Source organism: Chaetodon auriga, chromosome 6, assembly GCF_051107435.1.
Source record: "Chaetodon auriga isolate fChaAug3 chromosome 6, fChaAug3.hap1, whole genome shotgun sequence".
In the NCBI taxonomy this organism is placed as follows: domain Eukaryota; kingdom Metazoa; phylum Chordata; class Actinopteri; order Chaetodontiformes; family Chaetodontidae; genus Chaetodon; species Chaetodon auriga.
In genome coordinates, this window is record NC_135079.1 from 21694683 (window position 1) to 21716446 (window position 21764).

The 21764-nt window shown below is 41.0% G+C and overlaps 1 protein-coding gene across 1 annotated transcript in view; it reads left to right on the top strand.

Moving 5' to 3' along the window:
- The window catches only part of smpd3 (sphingomyelin phosphodiesterase 3), a 71220-nt gene that overhangs the window by 30972 nt on the left and 18484 nt on the right, over positions 1-21764 (top strand). Inside the window, exons 2-4 of the mRNA XM_076733139.1 lie at positions 5648-6358; positions 12392-12643; positions 12769-13726. Coding sequence (XP_076589254.1) covers positions 6057-6358; positions 12392-12643; positions 12769-13726 — 1512 coding nt within the window. The 5' untranslated portion in view covers positions 5648-6056. The remainder of the gene's footprint in view (positions 1-5647; positions 6359-12391; positions 12644-12768; positions 13727-21764) is intronic.

Genomic DNA, 21764 nt, shown 5'->3' on the forward strand with positions numbered 1-21764 from the left:
AAACCAGTAGGTGATTCCCTTAGCTTATCTTAGCTCAGCATAAACACTGAAAACAGAGGAAAAAATAAAGAGGAAAAATTAAAAATCTAGCCTGAGTCCAAAGGCAACATCAACATCTCTCTCTTTTCCTCCATTTGACAGAGTCCGAATCTGTTTCCAAGCTTTATGCTAAGCTAAGCTAAACACCTGCTGGCCATAGCGTCATTATTGAGAATACAGACATAAGAGTGGTATCGATCTTCTCATTTAACTCTGGGCAAGAAAGCAAACTTTATTTCCCGAAATTCCTTTAATTCAAGGTTGACTCACTAGCTTTTTCCGGGTCTTTCAACTGCATTTCACCGTCATGAAGACTGTCTAAAAAAGAGTGAACCATAAATAGCTCATTTTAGAGGGAACGCTGAAAATGCATCTTAAATGCCAGGCAGCAGTGCAATAAGAGAATTTGTCTGGATTACAGTTTATGTAGGGAGGGAAGCCTCCTATTTGCTATTTCCTTTCATTAATTCACTGCTCAGGCCTCTATTTATATTAAATGAAGTTCATCAATAAGTGGGTTAAACCGTGATCTAACCAATTACCATGAAAGTCATAGTCACTGTCTTCAATATACAGTAACCACAGGTCATAACTTCTGTCCTAAGTGCGTCACAGACTTCCAGGAGACTGAATTTACCGAGTCACAGGTAGTCTGTCAACTTGCTTAACTGTCAGACGATCCCACATAATAAAACGTTCAGACCGTTAAACAATCTGTCAGTCAGTCAGCTGAAACCAAGGCAGGCATGCTAGTCAGGCCTACTGGTGAGTCAGCAGGTCATCTCTTCATCTCACACCAGGTCAGCCATTCAACCAGCACACCAGGAAGTTGATCGGTAGCAGGCGGCGAGTCAGTCATCTTACTAAACCGTCAGCTGTGCTGTCATAACATGAATCATTACTGTACACAAAGGTTTTGACTGTATAGAGGAAGATTACTGGGATGGAAGAGACAGTGATTATTGTTATTCTGATATAGATGTGCTACTCAGAGGATGAGCCTGCCTAACAAAAGAGTCTCATTTTGGGAGAAAATAGTAGACTGTTATGACAAATGGCTCTCACAGTAGTGTTTTGTTGAATAGTGTTCTGTCTTGAAAGGATAAAAGAACAGACCCTGGATGCAAAATTAATGTATGATGGACCATATGCTGTTCTTGTCCTGTTTTTTAAATTGGGACAATGTGTAGGTGTTGTTAAACAATAAAACTGAGGATGAAAGAATAGATTGCCAGCAAACTCTTAAAAATAAGATGAGTGTAACAGCATTCTCTTGCACTTTTAATTTTATTGGCTTTACTAAAGTTTGAGTCAATTGGATGAAGACTATACAAGACATCATATGATTTGTCAGGAATTGGAAACATTACCTTTACCTTCTGCATGTGTTAATATATGAAATGCAGGTTTATGGGGTGATTTTGTCATGCTGTAGACGTGACAGTGTTAAGCTTGAGGCTACATCCAATACGTTTTTTGCTTTAAGAAATAAATTTTATGCCTAGCGTCCACATTACTGCTGCATTTCAGAACCCCTAAAACAGAGACTTTCAGAAAGGCTGCTGACTCTGATTTAGTTTAAAAGCTTAGAATTACATTTGTTTCCTCGCTGGGTCTTATCAGTCACAACATGTCCTTCTCTAACTCATCATGCCCACATCATATGAGCCTTTTCTGGAAGAAAATAAACAAAATCAGTCTGTATATATACATGAGCTTTGACTACCAGCAGTTATTTCAATATGGATAACAAATTACAAGCGTTGCTGACCTTGTTGTCCATGCTAGCAGCTGTTGTGCAATTATCTGTGCTTGTTTTGTTCTGCACAGCTATTGTGAAGTTCACAAAGAAACTTTAAATGAACAAAGCATAAATGCTGCTCTCCAGTACGACCCAGCAGAGCTAACATTAGCAATGTGAGAGCAGACAACAATGAAAGCAAGGAGAAACAAGCCACAATGACGCATCAAAATCAATCCATGATATCAACACACACACACACAGTTTGCTGTCTTACATTCACAAACAACTGATTTGAGCATCGCATTATTTCTCTAGAATGATGCTAAAATCAATTTTGTGTGTAAATAATGGTTTGGTTTTGATGCTGCAATGCTTAGAAGTTTGCTAGAATATGATAGCTTTGGTTAGTCTGCTGTTCAACGATTTCACAGTGGTGGAAGAAGTACTCACAATGTTTACTGAGGTAAAAGTACAGATACCACACTGTGAAAATACTCCACAGCAAGTAAAAGTCTGCAATGCTGACCTCTGGGTTGGCCTACAAAACTACATCATTCCTATTCCAATCTACGTTTTCAGCCGCCATGACCGCCTCTTACTCTTGTGTTACTTTCTGTAACAGTTCCACCTCACCTTTGGTCCAAGTAAAGACATCTCAGATCTTATTTTTTACCATTGCTCTTCTTGCTCCATAGTGTTTTCTGCAACTAAGCCACCACCCCTCTGCTTCCTGTATACACCGCAGTATACATAAGTGGTCATAAGTGATATGCATTTGCAGGCGTGTTAGTATGGATGGAGATTATTTCTGAAATCGTGCTAAAACACTTGTCAGGATGGAGATTGTTTTCATTTTAATGCGCTGTTTCAAAATGAAGACCTATTATGCCCAGTTCACACATGCTCAAGTATTGTCACATCAGAGTGTGCGCTGTTATCTCTGTTCTTTAACTGGCTCAGTCTTGTGCAATGGCAGCCAAAAATAGTCCAGTTTCTCATCATTCATAGTTTCTAACTTGTTAAAACTGTTCACATACAGTATAAATGTACAGTTACAGTTACTACTATATTGAGGAACAGAGGTGTCAAAATGCACTACAACCACTCCCACAGCACAAACCCCCACCGCCAAAGTTTCCAGTTGTAGTTGCAGATATGCTACTGCTAATATCTTTTTTCAGGGTTCAGATTGGCCTACACAGCTGTAGGGTTTGGGTTATATCCCAGCCCGTTAGTTTGGCATACTCTTGACAGCACTTCAACTGCGTTTTTGCGTTTTCACATGGACAGAGAAGCTTGTTTGGACATTTGAAAATTCTGTTTTCAAAAGCACCTGTGCATGTGTGGCCTACGCCTCAGTGTGGATGTAGCCTCAGGTTGTACTATAACTCTAATGGTCCCTGAGGCATATGAGGTTACACTGAGGTCAACACTCTCTCTGTGTCGTCCTTAATCTCTGGCTGTTGACATGAATGAATTAATCTATTCATCATTTATTCATACTGATGGATCCGATTGATTCTCTTCCTGCTCTGACAATGTCGGTTGTAGAGTTGTTTGAAGTTAGTTCTAGTTAAGTCATCTGTGGGCAGGAAGAGAAAGGACCTTTTAAACAGCAGTGGTTAGCATCATATTGATTGTAATGCTTTTTGTAACCATTTATCAACTGTGTTTCCAGTAATTATTTCCACAGCTCATTTCCTTTTAAAAACAGTGAGGGTCAGGTTGCTAAAACATGGTCAGTGTAATTTCTGTTGTTACTGTAGTAGTGGAATAGCTTTTATTAGGAATTTTGCTTAACAAGTTAACTTCATTTATCTAATAGCTGTTTATTCACATTTTTCCAATGGATGCACCCAGACATTCAGTTATCCTAATGTAGCATTAAAGGACCAGTGTGTCAGATTTAGAGGGAGGAATACAATATTCAGAATTGTGTTTTCATGTTTCAAAATAAGATTCATTACATTTTTGTTACCTTAGAATGAGCTCTTTAAATATACAGAGGGAGCTGGTCCTCTTCCACAGAGTCCACCATGTAGCGCAATATTTCTACGTTACCCTAGAGTGGGCAAACCAAACAGTTACTGTAGAAAGTGTGTCTCCTTTTTTTGACATTTTTAGTGGCCATGGTACGGGAGAGTGAGCCAAGGGGTATGTAGTTGGTTGCAATCTGAAACCTCACCACTAGATGCCACTAAACCGTACACACTGGTCCTTTAAATCCTATACTCTAGGCTACCTGGGAATCTTCCCCCAAAAAACTGTTTCAGAGCCTGTTTTCCTGCATTGTAGTGAATTAAAGGAGTCATTGTGTTGCTTAAATGTGGAGTCAGGAGGACGGGGGGGCGGAGGACACTGAAAAATATGACTCTCCTGATAATCTGTAGGATTGGCAAGTAGCTTCATCTCCAAACAGTAATATTATATGAAAAGTAAATGAAGGAGAAAAACACACTGTGCAACAACAGTGGATCCCACAGGATAATTTGGCCCAGAAGACAAACAAACTAGGTTTTATTACTTGAAAGCCTGTCCAGAAATAGAAGAGAGAGAAAGGGTTGAACTACTTTGTTTGGATTTATCATATTTTTCTTATTGATTGTGTTGGGGGCACTTTCACGTGTTTTTACTGATAAGTCTGCAAAAGCAGTTCATCTTCCGACACCATAGCAGCTAAATTAAGAGCTACGATGAATACCAATGCATGATGATCATCCGGTTTCCAAATGTGTAGTGCTCACCTCCACCACAGGGCCGGTCCTAGCATCACATTTTCGGTAAACTATTAGTCTAACCTAACCGTCGTGATTGCATCAAAAGTATTTTTTAAGAACATATGGATTAGTCAGACATGAAAGGGAAGAGCAAAGTGAGGCAAAACGCTACATGCCGACATGAAAGGTGTTTTTTGATGTTAGAGTGGTATATGTGTGCACCTCTGTCAACTGAAGCCCTACAAACTGTGTGCTTCAGGCTCTGTAAAAAAGCCTGATGCTCAGACTTCGTGCACAGAAAGCAGGAGAAGGCATGAAGGATTGGCTCTGAGGCTTCCTCTTGTGAGATTTCTTTGTGCAGCACGAGAGCGTGTTTGCAACCCTGTACAATGTGAACCAAAGACGAAAAATTTTATTACTAGATTTCAGTATTGAGCGACAGTCACATTTGTGATTTTGCATTATGCTTACAATAAAAAAATTCAGAGTAATAGAGACACAGAGCGTCCTGGTAACCATAGTAACTCACTGTCACTCCTTCCTGTGAGAGGCTGAAGTGACAAATTCAGCGTACACAAAAGCAAACTCTGTGAAGTGCAGTACAGTGCTGTCTTGTCTGCTCATGCACTTTCAGTGTCTTCTTTTCCCACCACAATGTTATTTCTTATGAATGTATTTTCTACTGTGTGAGAAAATAGATGTGTGAGATAGCGTGTGAGAAGAGTCAATTACATCAGTCTCAATGCGTGAAAGTCGACAGCCCTGTCATATATTTAGTGTGCTGTTAGGCATACACTGTATCTCAGTGAGCTACATGCTATTAAATATGAATGCTCATTTTACTAGAGAGATCCAATGTAATATATTGAACTTGTCTTCATTTGGATAAAGCTTTATTCACTGAATTCACTGAATTAGCAATAGCAGTGTTGAAAGGGTGTATGTCAAAAATACATATGACCACCTGTGTGAGCACATTTATGATGCGTTCACAAACCTTAGGAAATGTACCTGGTTCATTTTGCTCCCAGCATGCTATCATCACAGCAATCATTCACTCACCTCCTGCCTGTTTTTTTCTCTCCCTCTCTCACCCCCTCCCTGATTCCTCCCTCTATTCTTCTATCAATTTGCTCTCATTCTCCAGGACCTGAGGAAACGGTGATGTTTAATGGGCGCCCCTTCCCCTGGTCATTGGAGTCCTTGCAATCATAGATCCATCATCAGTGGAAAAGCTCTCATCATGAAAACCCTCTACCTCCAGTCAGCGCTCCATGATCCCTCCTGTAGAGGGTGTAATTGCTGAGGGAGGGGTGGTGAGACTGAGACAAGCTTGCCTGTGAAGATAAAAATCACCCAAACCATGTAGTGTACCTCTCTCCAAGGAGGGGGGAGGGTCTACATTCAAGTCTGATTTCTTTTCTATTTATTTCTGTTTATGTAATCTCTGGAACAGATTTGTGCTCGCGTGTTTAAAGTGTATGTGGGAGTGGACAGAACAAGTGAGGTGAGGAGAAAGCGACAGAAAGGAAAAAGAGAGAGAAAGAAGGAAAGAGATGGTCCTCCACATCACCCCTTACTCCAGTGCCTGTCTGCACTTCCTGGATGGCTTGTCATGGAGCCTGGTGTTCCCCTGCTACTGGCTCCTGGACCGGCTCCTGGCCTCCTGCGTGGCCACGTCACTGGAGAAGCGCCAACGCTCCCAGGACCCTTGCTCCTTTCTGACCCTGTGTGTCCTGATCTCAGCGCCCCTTTACCTGCTCCTCCTCCTCGCCTCCCTGCCCTTCGCCCTGCTGGGATTCGTCATCTGGGCTCCCCTGCAGGCCATCCGTCAGCCCTACCTGTACACCTACCGCAGGTTAGTGTGGACCTTGGTGAAGTGATGCACGGTGTTTTTTTTAACTCCTACTTTTATCCAAGTCACGTAAATGAGATATTTTGCAAATTCTGTGTCATGCATGTGGTTTTGCTTGTGCTAGTTTTCTCAAAATTTTAGACATTATGGTCATTAAACCGTTTTGTATTAAGTATTAATGTATTAATGGAGAACCTGGAAGGGATGTGACAAAAGGTACATGGCACATATCTAAAAAAGCACACACAATACAAACACACAAACCTCATATTATAGTGCAGCAATAATACAAAAATAATAATACAAATAATAATGATAAACCAGGGGCCACAAGTTAGCACTTAATGTCAATTGGTATTGTTAATGAACTAATCATTGTGAACTTCATGTTTTGCTTTGTTTTGTTTTGTTTTTATTTGATGTGGTACATGGAAATCCTTTTTGGGGTGAATATTGAAAGGTAGCCATGGCTCAACAAAGATTAACTGACCAAATGATGATTTTTCTATTTGTATGGGACCACGAAAATGGGCACCATGCATAAACGAAGTCAGTAGGAAAGTATGATTGTGTGATTAATAACCTGCGGCCTCTGGCTCCAGTGACCTGGTGAGCCTCATTCTCTGATGATTGTCCTCACAGCGCTCAGCTAAAAGGCCAGATAGTTGTTTGAAATGAGACACACAAAGCAGTTAATTATCCACCAATCAAACTGTATTCTATGGCTACAGTTGAGTCAGTCGATGCAGGGGTTAAATAGGAAGTGTGAGTTATTACCTGTAGCCTCAGGTGGCTCCAATGACCTCTTTCATCTCATTCGATTCTTCTCACTGCACTTACCAAAAAGTAAATATTTCTAATACAGTTTTTATGCACTTACTGAATTTGAAATTGCACGTACATAACCAAGACCATGTATGAATAAGATGGCGTACATAAATGCTAAGATAATGACAAGTGGGACAATGTGGGACATGTAACCAGTGCTGAGAGGTAGTCTAAAATGTAGATATAATGTCTATCTAACTTAAAAAAAAAAAAAAAAAAAAAAAACAACAAACATCTCTGTTCTGCCCCTTAGCTTGTAATGTCTCTATGTTTTGGTTGATTCAGCTGCACACAATAGACTCTGCAGTTTACAGGTTATGCCTTTAGTGTGTGAAGGACTTCACCAAACAATTTTATTTGAATGCAACTTTCCAAACTCTGACACTAAGTAAATACAGTAAGCATGAAAGGAAGCTCAAATTTCACTTTTCTTATGGTGTTGTGCAATAGTCTGCTTGCACTCAAGTACTCCCTTTTTCAGTGCTAATAACTGTTGAAAGTACAGTGCCTCTTTTCATCAGCACTGAATCTGACTAAACAATAAAACACATCAGACAGGTTGCTGACATGGATTCAAGTCAGGGCTTCCAAGTATACTGCTGGAGCTTTAAAAGAAGATATATGGCACAAAAAATTGAGAGCGAGCCCGGGGTAGTATATCCAAAAAAGAAAAGTAATACATTTGGAACTTTCCTATGCGTTAAAAGTGCTCATATGCACTTTATCCATCTTTAAATTAAATAGAATTTGACTCAGTGGGTTTTCCCACTCATATATCTGAAGCGACCGAATTTCCTCCAACAGCAGCTATGAACACATGGCGAGAAACAGTATATACTGAACTTTAAACTGAAGCATATATTTAACCAAAGCAGCAGGCATTGTTCACCTCAAGTCTTTCAGTTCATCCTCCTAACTCCAATTTTATTCCAAATTAGGCACAAAATGACTAAAACCAGATAAATGCAAATCAAAACCGATGAGGAGGGAATAAAAACTAAAGTAAATCTTTTTGTCCTTCACTGCTGGCAGGCTCACAGAGGCTACGCACTTCCAGCACCATGGAAAGCACCAGGCTGAAACACAAGAATAACACCAGCCTAGTAATAAAATCTAGCACCACGCTGGAGGCCCATGATGTTTTACTGTATATTCTAAACAGGGCTGATCTTACCATAGGTGTTAGGTATCTTGATTTTATATTTCTTGTTTAGCCTTTTCCTTAAGTGCATAGGTGTAGAATTCCTTACAACTGACAAAGTTTTTCTTGATTTGAATTTCACACTTGGTAAGATCTACAGAGCACCGGTTCCATTAGTCGGTCCACGCTGCTGTCATGAGGAACACACTGTCTCCACTGAAGCATTAGCAACGGGAATGCTGTAGAGAACGGATGCAGCAGGAGTTATATTTGATGTGTTTTTGCCTTGAGGCGAGACTGATCACTTTTCTGCTTCTATGGCAAACACAGTATACAGATCATACATGTCCAGTGCCCCCCTTATCTAGAGGACCTCCACCATATCACAGATGAGAATGTCAACTTGCTCTTCAGCGCCAAGCTTGCAATATTCTTCTGGTAGTTGTCCGAGAAGTCACACCACTTTTCAAGACTGTTGCATGCTGCCCGGTACAAACTGGAAAGATCATATTTGATTGCTGCTGTCTGTTGGTGGAAGCTGTTGGAGGATAGCACTAGTCTCCGTTGCACAGAAGGAATCCATCTGTCGTTGTTGGAGCTTGGTCTTGAGAGTGAACATAATCTCATGTGGCTCACAGACGGCCTTGTCCTCTCAGTCCAGCAGCAGCACAACATTATGGAAGATCTTCAGCACATTACTGAGGAAGGACAGGTAGATCTATAGCTATAGGGGTTGCTCATCACTGTCCTGATCCTTTTCAAATAGCTGCCACAGTGATTAGGGGCACTGATCCTCTCTCAACGATGAGAAGTAACTCTTGATAGCTATCCAGCTGTCATGTAGCTTGGCAGTGGGCCAAAAATTGTACTATCTTTTGGGTACGTGTCTCAGTACAGTCTAATAATCTTGGTCAAAAAATGCAAACACAGCTTTCCATTCCTCTTTACTTTTTGAGGAAGTGACACATTTTGTTCACTGTGGACACAATGTCAATGTCCAACAGGCTGTGCACTATGTAGGCCATGCAGTTTTCCTGAATGATGCCACTGTTGTCTGCTTTTAGCTTCTGCAAAACAGAATTGCTTTTGCTGTAATTTAAATTTGCATTATCGGCAGTGAACATTGTGTTTGGTAGCAGATGACTCTCTATACTCATAAAAGTCAGGGTGTAACTATGGCCTCAGCTTTTCTACGACCACATGACTTTTTTCAGCCTCACGTTTCTCCAGAGACTTACATCTACTCTGGCTTCATGTCATATTCCCCCCATGTGAAACTAAACACAGAACTAGGGATAAAAATGCTGTGCAGTCCTGCATTAAGCAGGACACCTGGTCACCATAGCAGGGAGGAAGACTTAACAGGGAGGCACGAGTATTTATCTGTAGCCTCGGGCAGCCCCAATGACCTGCTCAGCCTCCTTCACTGGTGACTGTCCTCACAGTGCTGACCTGAAAAGTCAGATAACTGTGTGAAATGAGACAGTCATTGGTGCATATTAAAGAGGCATTGAAGGAGACAATACACTGATAATGGCACTTTTGGAAAATGTTTCTACAGGCTGTGACACACAAACTAAATTTCAACATGCCCACAGTGGACACAATGAATGGAAGGGTTAGGCTTCACATGCATAATCACATTGTAAACTATAATGTTGGTGCAAATGACAACACAATCATGTGTTTAGAGCAAAAATGTAAGTATTCATTTCTATTCTATTCTATTCTATCTAAGACATCAACATCAAAAGCATGAAATACAAATGCCGAGGTAGCAGTCCAGGTACTTTATTAGCAACACCAAACAGCAAATCAGTCAAATACTTCAGAATTCTGAACTGACTTCTCTGGAGATTCGCAACCATGCACCAATCTCTTGTCATTCTTGGCATCACAACTTGGTGACAATGATTTGTGCTTCTTTTTAGGCCTGATGCAAAAGTTAGTGTGTTAGATTTCAAAATAAAGTAGCAGGGGGAGTAATGGGGGTTGGAGGAATTTGGATTGGCGGAATGGTGGGACACAAACCACTCTCCAGTTATAGGACGGGGGAAACATTGTAGTTTTAGTTAAATATTGATAAATTAAACATGTCTTGTGTTTTAAGTGCCAGTTTTTTCACTATCTAAATATCTCATCAAAGCTACAAGTGCAAATGAGAACTCGCAACTGTACTTTTTTGTCATAACCTCTAATTACAAGTTCAAAATTGTTTTGCCTGCACCACTAATGGGAAGATGAAAATTAAATTTATCCTTCCTAGAAACTCTATCACACACTCAGCAGTTTACACAAAATCAATTTCAAATTCTGGATCAATTTTGGATTCATTTGTCAAGAAAGACACAGGAACTACAACAAGGAAGCATTTTAAATTTGTCTGTTTCTTTGTCAAGTTTCCCCTAAAGCATACATCAAAATGACTCCCTGAATCAATTTGAGGTGACAAATAGGCCGTCATGGTCATGTTTCATTTTATATCTGCAGTGCCAGTTGTTCACAAGGTTTGGCGAATTCAAGAGGCAGAAAATGGAGTCATTATCTCCTCTAAGTAGTTTGCTCATTGGTCTGGCTTCCAGCTGCCAGGCTGTACCACTTCTCAGTGGGTGTTTGGTTATCCAAACAGCCACCCAAGTGCCACCATAACCACAAACTTTGAAATACAGTATTTGGCTGTGTTAGCTGTGGGAAAGCAGCTCTGTTTTCCCGTAAGTCAGCAGATCCTAATGGCACATAATGTAAAATGTGATATAGCTTGCTTTATTCATCTGTGTATGATTCCAGTAATTCTGCTGCTGCTCCAACATTAATGTAGTAATGTTTTATTGAATTTCATTGTTACCATCTTTTTCATAAGATCAAAGAGCAGTGATCCTCGGAGTGAGTGAGTAGAGTGCAGGAGCACAAAAGCAGAAGGAGCAGAGTTATATAAGAGTACAAATATATAATGAAATGAAAATAACATTTTGGTGATAAGGATAACGTACAACGACAGACAAATATATGAAGATAAGAATGAAGCAACCTGGAAAAATAAAGTCTTCTATGACCATTATTGTTAGCTAGTGCAGACAATACAAACAGGATTATTGAATTCGAACAGTTAATTTAATTTTTCTGCCCCATCTCACAACATGACTGTGGGAGTCTGATCAGGCTTCTCCACTAGTTTCAATAAGACCAGTCTGCAAATTTTGATTTGAACTAATAAAGCAGATAACTATGCTGTCATGTTTTCATTACATACAGGTCACTGTAAGTCAAAGAGATGCTAAGACATTGGGGAGCTTCTGAAGGCTTGTATAGAAAGATCACGTTCTATCAAGGCAACCACTCAAGGTGATATGAACTTAATGAAACTGGATATTTATGATACAGCTTTCCTCACAGAGCAGCTGATCGCATCCAGTTACCACGTAAACCTGTTTGTTAATCAGGGGAAACCTTGAAACTACCTTCACACCACACTGCTTTCAGTTTTTGTCGTACCGTCTATGTCAGACAAATATGCTGACATACAGCAGTTCAATAATTTGGGGATTATGCTTAATATGAAGCTGATTACATTTGCTTAGCATATAGACTGGAACTAGGGGGAAACAGCTAGCCTGGCTCTGGAACTATTTGTTGAGGAAATATTTTGTGAGTTTGCCAGGCAAAGACTCCATGAAGTTAGTGGCCAGCCCAAGAAAGGTTTCCGGCATATAACACCTCGTAAAAAATTGTTGTTTGAACATCCCAATTTTTGTACAGATTAAAGATCAACTTGTAAGCTATAGAGATGCAGTTAGACGAATGTCCTTACCTTTGGACAGAGGCAGGCAAGCTTTTTTGCCCCGCTTATAGTCGTTGCTAAGACTAAGTGAAGATAATTGGCTGCTGACTTTATCTTCATAGTTAGTATACAGACATCAGAGTGGTATCTGTCTTCTAATCTAACCCTCAGAAAGAATAATGAATAAGCGTATTTTCTAAAATGTCAGACAATACACAATGGGGGGTATTTAGGAGCTCCAGAACTTCTGTTTGACTTGATGTGGTGTTTTGTTTCTAACCTTGTGCAGACCAGACAAACACCAGGCCGAGCAGGGCCAGGCTGGGCCAGGAGGTGTTGGGATTGGAGAATGGAGACCACAAGGCAGAAGTTTCTGTTTCTGCAGTGCCAACGTATGCCTGCTGCCTGACTCCCTGGCCAGGTTCAACAACCTGTCAGACACCCACAGAAGAGCCCGGGAGGTGGGGAAGAGGATCCGCAACGGTGCCAGCCGGCCTCAGATTAAAATCTACATCGACTCGCCGACCAACACTTCCATCAGGTGAGGACACTTGCTTCTGGGCTCCTTCTGCTTTTGTGTTAGCAGCAGTAAAAGCATAAATTCTTCAACATTATTCTAAATATCAGTCAAACAAATATATTCTTTCTGTTTGCTCCATTCACCAGTGCGGCATCTTTCAGCAGCCTCGCCACAGGTTTCCGCCGTACCTCCTCTTTGGACCACCGTCCAGACCAAACACACACCACCAATGGCCCAGCTGACACTGAAACTGAACCCCTCACTGAGTGCCCGATTCACCCCTCAGGTGCCATCAACTGCCCCGTTCACCCCCCTGCAGGAGACCAGAGCTCTTCTGAATGTCCCCTTCACTCAGACCGAGCAGACACAACAGCAGACTGCCCCCTCCACCCTGCAGGGACTAACAACAGCTCAGACTGTCCCGTTCACACCTCAGGGGAGGCTTCAGACTGCCCCATGCATTCCACAGGGGCTCCGAATGGCCAAGGCCACCATGACTGTCCCATGCATGGGGAAGGGACCCAGCCAAAACCATCCCCAGACTGCCCACTTCACACCTCAGGGGTTCAAATCAGCATCAGCGCCCCAGAACCGGACCCCCAGGAGGAGGAGGCCGAAACAGGGAACCATCGGCCTGGGGAGCAGGCAGGGGGAGACACGGGCAGCATGACTGCCTCCAGGGAATCCCTTGCTCGTTACCATGGAAATGACAGCGCAGTAGGGATATCCTCCAACAATACTCTCTCCCACGTTCCTCGCACGTCAATCTTTAAGCGCCCTGGTCGAAAACGCCGCCACGGAGATGAGACATTTGACCACGAGATCTCTGCCTTTTTCCCTGCCAATTTGGACTTCCTGGCTCTACAGGAAGTGTTTGACCACGGAGCAACGACTAGATTGCGGCGGCAGTTGCATCGCTACTTCCCTTATGTGCTGAGTGATGTTGGGCGGTATGGCTGGAAAGGCTGCTGCTCCAGGTTCAAATTCTTGAACAGTGGACTGCTGCTGGCCAGCCGCTACCCAATCCTGGATGCACGGTATGAGTGTTACCCCAATGGGAGAGGGGAGGACGCACTCGCTGCCAAGGGAGCGCTGTTTGCCAAGGTCAGAAACTTTACTATCTTCATCTCTTGTTCTTTTTGTCTTTACTGTACTGATTCACAAAATCCACAAAACTTGTTGAGTTTAGTCATCACGGTGAGGTTGGTGAGGACAAAACTCTAATTCAAAGCAAGAAAGCGAATTACGAGACTGCATGATTTTTACTCAAAAGAATGAGACAAATTTGACTCCTTACTGTTTTTCTGTTCTGTTCTGTTCTGTTCTGTTCTGTACTGTTGTTGCAATCATTTTTTAAGTCAGAAACTCTTCCTTTTCACATTGCGGATCTAACAGCGAAAATATCATTTTTTCAGTATCTCATTTCATTTCAGACTGACCTGAATTAAAAGTAAATGTCACTTGGGGCTTAATTTTCCGCTTTTCCTGCAGCAGCAATGTGTCTCTGCTCTGATCGCTGCTTGGTGCCGTTTCAGTCGAAGGCTCATCTTGTCATCTCTGACGCCGCTATCTGTAACTTTGGCAAGGCGGTAATTGAATCTGCCCATTAAATCTATTTATACTAAATTATCTTATTATACATTTGTGAAAGAGAGTGTGAGTGTGAAAGAGAGTGTGAAAGCGAGTCAGACTTAAAATGACCTTCCAGCTGTCTGCATTAATTACCGTAGGTCTCTGTAGTACAGCAAAGGCATCATATTGCAAAACATTACAAAACATTTCACACTTCTGATTTTCTTCCTGCTGCAAAAACTTACAGACACCAGTATGTTAATATGCTCCATTTCTTAACCCATTTGATGCTCACACCAATACCACTCAGGACATGTTTGCTGCACAGTGTTGCAGCGATGGAGAATCGATGTAGATTACAGACAGTACTTGATAAATACACTTACTTACACCCACATCCATTCGCACATTTACACATCTGCCATTGTGGTGAGTGCACCCACCACAGTAATTACAGAACACTCCCAACCTTTCCACATCACATCCACATCAAAAAGAAAAAAAATATATATGTCACAGTCATCAGCCTTATATCTTTGCTAAGAGCTTAGCATAATTACGCATATGTTTTTATATTGAAAGGCAGTAATGATAAACACCAGAACGTGGCTTCTGCAATAATCTTCAACTGAAAAGTTCTTCTTAAATGTTTAAATGTTGGCTTTCTGTATAAATGTGTTCAGATGTAATTGCAGTTTTTCAAAAGCTTTCTCATATCAACATCTGGAAAGGGATTTTTTTTTTAGGTGTAGCCATTGGGATGCCACGCAGTTATCAAAATATATCTGTTGGGTATAATTCAGTGCACTCGTATCCACCGACTCTCCATTCCCAGATTCTCAGTTCTCGTGTGATTTCACAGTTGAGGTGACTGGGCCACCCAAAATTAGTCAGTCAGAGAACAGCAGATTGTGTATAAGTAAATATACTGTTATTCTGTTTCAAGCAGTAACTAATTATCATAGTCATTATTGCTGAATCTCTTGATGATTCTTTTAAATTAGCTGATTCATAATAAGATGAAGTGTTTGCTAAAAGTGAAAATACCCATCACAACTTCCCAGAGTCCAGGTGATGCCCTCAAACTGCTTTGTTTTGTCTTACCGACTGTTCAACAGAAAAAGATTTTCACTTTACAAGCAGCAAATCTTCATATGGAAGGAAAGCAAATGTTTGCCATTTTTACTAGATAAATGGCGTGACACATGACTTAAACCTTTAATCCACATTACAATTGCATTAGCAGCGGCAGGAGTGTTGGAGCATGGCGGTGCTTTGAGCTAAAATTCAACATCAGCATGCTAAGATGCTCACAATGACAGTGCTAAAATGATGTTCATATGCAAATTAACACAAAACACAAAGTGCAGCTGAGACTGTTGGCCACAGAATTGAACGACTTCAAATTTTGACCTGATGATGGCACTAGATGAAAAGTCAGAGGATCAACAAAGCATCTGGATTTATTGTCTGAGGCACCAAGAATATTCCTACCAAATTTAATGGCAAGCCATCTCAAAGTTGTTGAATTACTAGACCAACATTGCCAACCATAAAGCCATCCCTTGCATGGCTAAAAGGCATCTGCAGTTTTTGCCAAATATGATGTTGAAAGCCTTGAAAACACTGTTAAATTTTGGAATTGATGTGACAGATGTTTTATTTTTCCCACTAAGATTGCTCTTAAATTTAAAATACATAAATAGATTAAATCCGTTACTGTATAATAATCATTCATACTGGCTTACCACAGCTTTATTTACAGTTATTTGGAGTTACTGTGATTGATTGGTTTGCTCAGTTGTGCCTGGTGGGTGTGGTTCACCACTAAGTTTTTGCAGTGATGTGGTTCAATTTATTTGGTTTAATGTATAACATCCAAATACAGAAGTAAAAAATATATATATAATTGTGGTTTTGACCTGGGTGAAAACTAATGGTTCTCATGATGTAGGACCTGTAGACTAGTGTGACATTTTGCTTTTATTAAAATGTGTTGCTCCAGTGGTGACTGGCTTTATACTTGACACTGAGGATCTTGCACACAAAATTGTTATTTAAGGAGACTTAAGAGTTGTTCCAGTTACTCCCAACAGAATAAACACAATAAAGCTGACAATGCGCAATTAATCAGTGATGACACAAGCAGCAGTTGTGTGTTGTTTGTGTGAGTGTGTGTGTGTGTGTGTGTGTGTGTGTGTGTGTGTGTGTGTGTGTGTGTGTGTGTGTCTGTGTGTGTGTGTGTCTGTGTGTCTGTGTGTGTGTGTGTGTGTACCTGCATGCGTGTATGCCCCCTTGATGAGTGTTGACAGTCTGTGAGCTCATTAATCAGCCACGAACCCTGATTGTCAGGACGTGAGTCTGAATCTGATCCAGGTCCTGCTGGGACGAATCCGTTTTATGTGACCTGATGCTGATGATGGGTCCCTGTACGTGTTTGTGTTGTTTGTGTCCGTACATGCCCCTACATATAGCAGATCTAATAAAGGCACATTCCATCACAGCTTGCACGCTGACAGTCTCATCCTGTTAACCCTGCTGCCTGCTGACTGTCACTGCAGTTTACAAGCTGCCCTCACATCCCTATTTCACCACCTCCTTGTACATGAGGTCACTCCAGGTCCCCCTGACAAGCTGGCTGTCAGCCAGCTGGCAGGTAAATGCCAATGCAAACTGCTTATACTTCAAACTAACAGAGAAGGAAACCAAACAAATGCTAAACAAAGACTAGTCAGTTAGGACTGAAGCTAAATTATGATTCCCAATCCAGCATGATTGTTATGTCTGCCGCCTTTCCTGTAAAATTGTTGGTCTTCGGCTCGTCAAGAAAACTTGAAGAATTGGCATGCTCAGCTATCCAAGTTTCAAAATGACATTCTGTGCTCTAGTGCTTCCCACAGCTGTTCCATGTGTATGTTGTTACATGCAGCATGTTGCATACATGTTGCATATACACATAAATGCTTCAGAAATGTCGTTTCTGAAATGCTCATTGGTTAATTTTGGAAGGTTGTTTAGATATACAGTTTCTTCTTCCTCTTTCATTAGGTAGTGTGTTCAGCAAATCATTTTGACCTGACATTGTCCAAATTGCATGTAACCACGCCATGAGTGGCAAAATGACACAGTACGAGCTAAAATCTACATCATAAGTCACATTTACCCAATGATATGACACCCTATGTTTTTGAAGCTATTGTCAATTCAATTATATGAGAGTCAGGAATATATTTTTCTAAAATTGATATGAGAGTAAATTAAGGCTGACAAGACGATCTTAAAGCCAGTAATTCCATAAACTCAGTTTGTTGTCCAACTCCAATGCCTCCACAAGCTGACACAGATTGGGAAATGTCTTCATGGGTCATTGTTGTCTGACTTTGAACTGCATTGCTATCAAATTCCCAAGCAAGTTAATTAAACTTGTCAGAGTTCAAATGGACATTTGAGACGCTGTTAAGAGCCATTTTGTGTGCCATGCTCTCAGCCATCAATACTGAAGGAACTCTAAGAGCTACACTGTTTATTTCTTACTCCTGTACGCTCTGTTTCAACTGTATGTTCTTGTTCTCATCAATGTAACAGCACTCAGCATTGGCTTTTGCGAGCCCTTCCCTATAACCCATGTCTCTCAGTCAGCTGCGGGCTTTGATGTGCCTGCTGTTCTTTCCTCACCCCTCTCCGTCCTCCAGACATCTTGGCCACGTTCCAAGGCAGCATCTTGATGTGAACCCTTGCTTCCCCTCCATGCACCTTTGGTCATTCTCACTCATTACTGCTAGACGCTCCGGCTCGCTTCGCTGCCAGCTGGGATGCATCTCATTAGATGCTGTTCATTTGATGTACCTGATGTTCACGCTGCGTTTGTCTTCGCAGCTACTGGATACTGTGTTTGCTCTTTCATATCAAACGCAAACAAGGATGCTCAGTCAGAAGTCATTGCTGCTGTGATGATCCTTAAAATTCTTCCTTTTCCAATTTTGTGTTGTTTGGTACTAAGCAGCCATTACTGTGGTGATTTTCCACTTTATCCAGACATCACCTGTCAGTGAAAACATTGCAGTCTGTGCTGTGACTCCATCTTTCATCTCTTGTCTTTGTCTGTTCATCCATCATAGTTATAGTTCATTAACGTTGATAGCATCAACAGTTAATGAAGGGTGTGTCTACATCCACATGGAAGTGGAGGCCAGGCTCACATTTGCACAATTTCATAAAGGCAGAGATTTATAGAGCAGAACCATGTCTATGCACAGCTTTATATATTTGAAGGAGAGTAATTCTGCATATTTCTGCCAAACAGACTTTGTCTTGAACGTCCACACAGTTTTTGTGTAGTTCCTTGCCACAGGTTTTATGAATTCATTTTCAAGGCTATTGTGACTCAGAATTGACACTGATTATATAAAAAATCCACATGGATTACTTAAGTAAGACTGAAATGACCAAAAACTATAATGTAAAGACTTGCAAAGTTGTTACAAAATGTCCTTTTAACTAAATCAAACATTTGCTGAAACTTGACATTTCAGCATTGTATTATATTACACTGTCATCCAGTTTGTGTGAGTTCAAGTCAACTATTTTGCCCAAGGGATCAACCATTAACTATTATCAAAAGATCATAGTATCTTTAGAAATCAGTGATTTCTCTCCTCAAGATTAATCTCCAATGCCAACATTCACTGCCAACGCAGAAAGTAGAGTGTCTACAGTGAAGTGAAAGCTGAGAGTGTGGAGTCAGGGTGGTGACTGACGAAGTAGCACATCTGACTTGCCTGCAGGAGACCATAGCTTGATTCCCATCACAGACCTGCAATTAGCGTTCGTTTTAACTGTAACCATGACCTTTCCCTAACCTTAACCATGTGTTTCAGTTACCCAACCATAAATCAACCTTAACCTTCCCATAACCTTAATCAGATGTACCATGTACCAAGTAGCGTGTGCAGACATGAAGAAAGTGGGAATTTTTAAATGCATTGTCATGAGATTATTGAACATTGTTCTGGCTTTTGCATAACCAGGCAATATATTGATGTTTTTGTCTGGCAGAAGGGTTGGTCTGAGAGTATCCTCATTTCTATCACTATCTAATACACTGACAGGTTTTTATGATGTGTTTTATCATGAGGGTCACTTTATTTTTTTTATGTTACTTCAATCTCGGTCACTTTGGGTTAAAGTATCTTGCACACGGCTTGTGTTTATTATTACAATGAACTGAATTTTGAACAAAATAAGCCTATAATGTCCACAATGTGCCTCCAGCCATATAAGTTGATGTTCCTCGATTGGTTTATTTCAATTCTAAGCAATTTAAATACTGTTCATCTCATCTGAATTTAGTCTCTACCAAATCTAACTCCAGGCACACACATATTCTCATAATTTCCCAATGGATGTATTTACCTGGAGAGCAGCGGCAGGTCAGCAACATAAATCTGAATTGTGTCTTGTGGAGAAGTGACGCACTAGAGAGAGAGGGAGAGAGAGAGAGAGGGAGAGAGAGAGGGAGAGATAGAGTATTAATTAAAAAATCTTTCCCTAAAGAGAGAGCCAGCTCTGGCTCCATAATTAAAGCCTTTCAGTCTCAACATTTATCCCCTCTTATAATTATTTCAAACTACTAAGTGCATGGTTGGAAAGTCGTGTGCTTGTGTGTATTTGTCTGTGTGTAAAAACACTGTTTGAATTCATTACTGCAGATTAGGCTTCAAAACAGGGGCACACTCAAATCTAGATTGGAAAGAATGGAAATCAATGGCAGAATTCTCCACATCACCCCTGGCCTTTAATGACCAAAAGGACCTCTATCCACTATCGAGGTCAACTCAATTTATTGACACAAATTGCTTTCCTATTCAGGGCCAAAGGGATTTCAACCTGTTTCTCAGTGCTGCACTTAATCAAGCACTGATCAAGCTACCAGTACACGACACAGGTCTCGGCCCCAAAATACAGTCTCTTTTTCCTTTTAGCAGCATGGCTCCTTTCAGTCAGACCATCTATTCTTCTTTTACATTTATGTTATGACAGCTTAACAAGACAACTTCCGTGACGATTGCCAAGCAGCAGACCAGGTAGCAGCCCGTGTTGGTGGCAACAAAACGGTATTTTAAGCCAAAACATGATCTTTTCAGAAAATCAGAAAGACTTACAAGTCTTTCAGTTCAACTTGTAAGACCTGACAACTGAAGACTTGACTTGGACTTGCCCTCAACACTTTAGGACTTGGCTTGGACTCTTCCTGATTGGCTCAGGACTTGAACTGGACTTGTTTTGATTGACTTTGGACTCCACTTGAACTTTGTCTCCACTTGTCTCCACTAACTCAAAAGTTGTTTTGAACTTCTGTCAACTAACTCAAGATTTGAACTGAACCTGTCTTGGTCAATTCAAGACAAGGATTTGTATCAAATGAACCAGGATTTGAACTGAACATGCTGACCCTCAAAAAGTTTTTTTTATGAGCTGACTTGAGACTTGAATTGAATGGATCTCAGTTGACTTGAGGCTTAACTTAAATTTGTCTCAATTGACTCATGACCTGCCTTTCCTGCTTGACTTGAGACATGATTTAAAGTTGTGTCGATTGACTTGTAACCTGGCTTGATTTGTCTCAAGTGACTCAAGAGTGGACTTGAACTAGCCCAAAAGACATGCAGCTCTGTGGTATATAGTATGTAACAAAAGCGAAAAGAGTGAAATGGATGCAAGTGTGAAGAACGATTGAGAATGAGTCAGGCTTTACAGGCAGGATTCTATCCAGACTTCAGCAAATCTTTAGCGCTGCATAGGATTTACAGCAGCAAAATGCCCTTTGACGACATTGCATTCCCTAAAGATAACACTGCTGCCAAGCTCACACTGAAAAGACTGAAATATAATAATGTCAGTGGTTTTATTCATCTGGAAAGACTGAAAAACAAAACCGCTGCTCATCTGTCATCCTGCTGCTTTCTGCCGCCTGTCTGTCATCACGACAATTTGGCTGCTTGGTTTTCGAGTGAAACGATCAAAGTCATGCAAGTAATGTGAGGTGAAATCGGCTGACTCCTCGTCTGATGGTAAAGTTAAGGTAATTAGTTACAGCGGCCTTGGAGGTTTCATAATTAGGCTTTCAGAACTCAGCTTGGTTTGGTTGCCTTTCTGTGTGAAATCGTCTCTCACAGCTCATTTCAGTTCTGTCCATAAGGAGAGGAAGTCCTTTAGCATCTCATACCCTGGATTCTGACTCATCTGTTGTTTTCTTTTTTAAGTTAATTTAATTTTCTATCATTTTCACTCATACAGAGCAGAAAGGGAAAAAAAACAGCATGCAATGCTTCCAGTGAGGCTTTCCTTCGTCACTGCACAGAACTCCAACTAGGGCTGGCATCATCTGAACCTCATCTCCTGCATAGACCACAAACAATATAAACACATTGAAAGTCCACTCTTTCTTGTATGCATGAGTGCGTACACACATTCATAAGAATCCCTTCAGGCCTCTTGTCATTTTCAAGGCACACACACACACCTATCGAAGCATAGATAAGCGCCTGAAATATTAATGCAGACAGAGAGA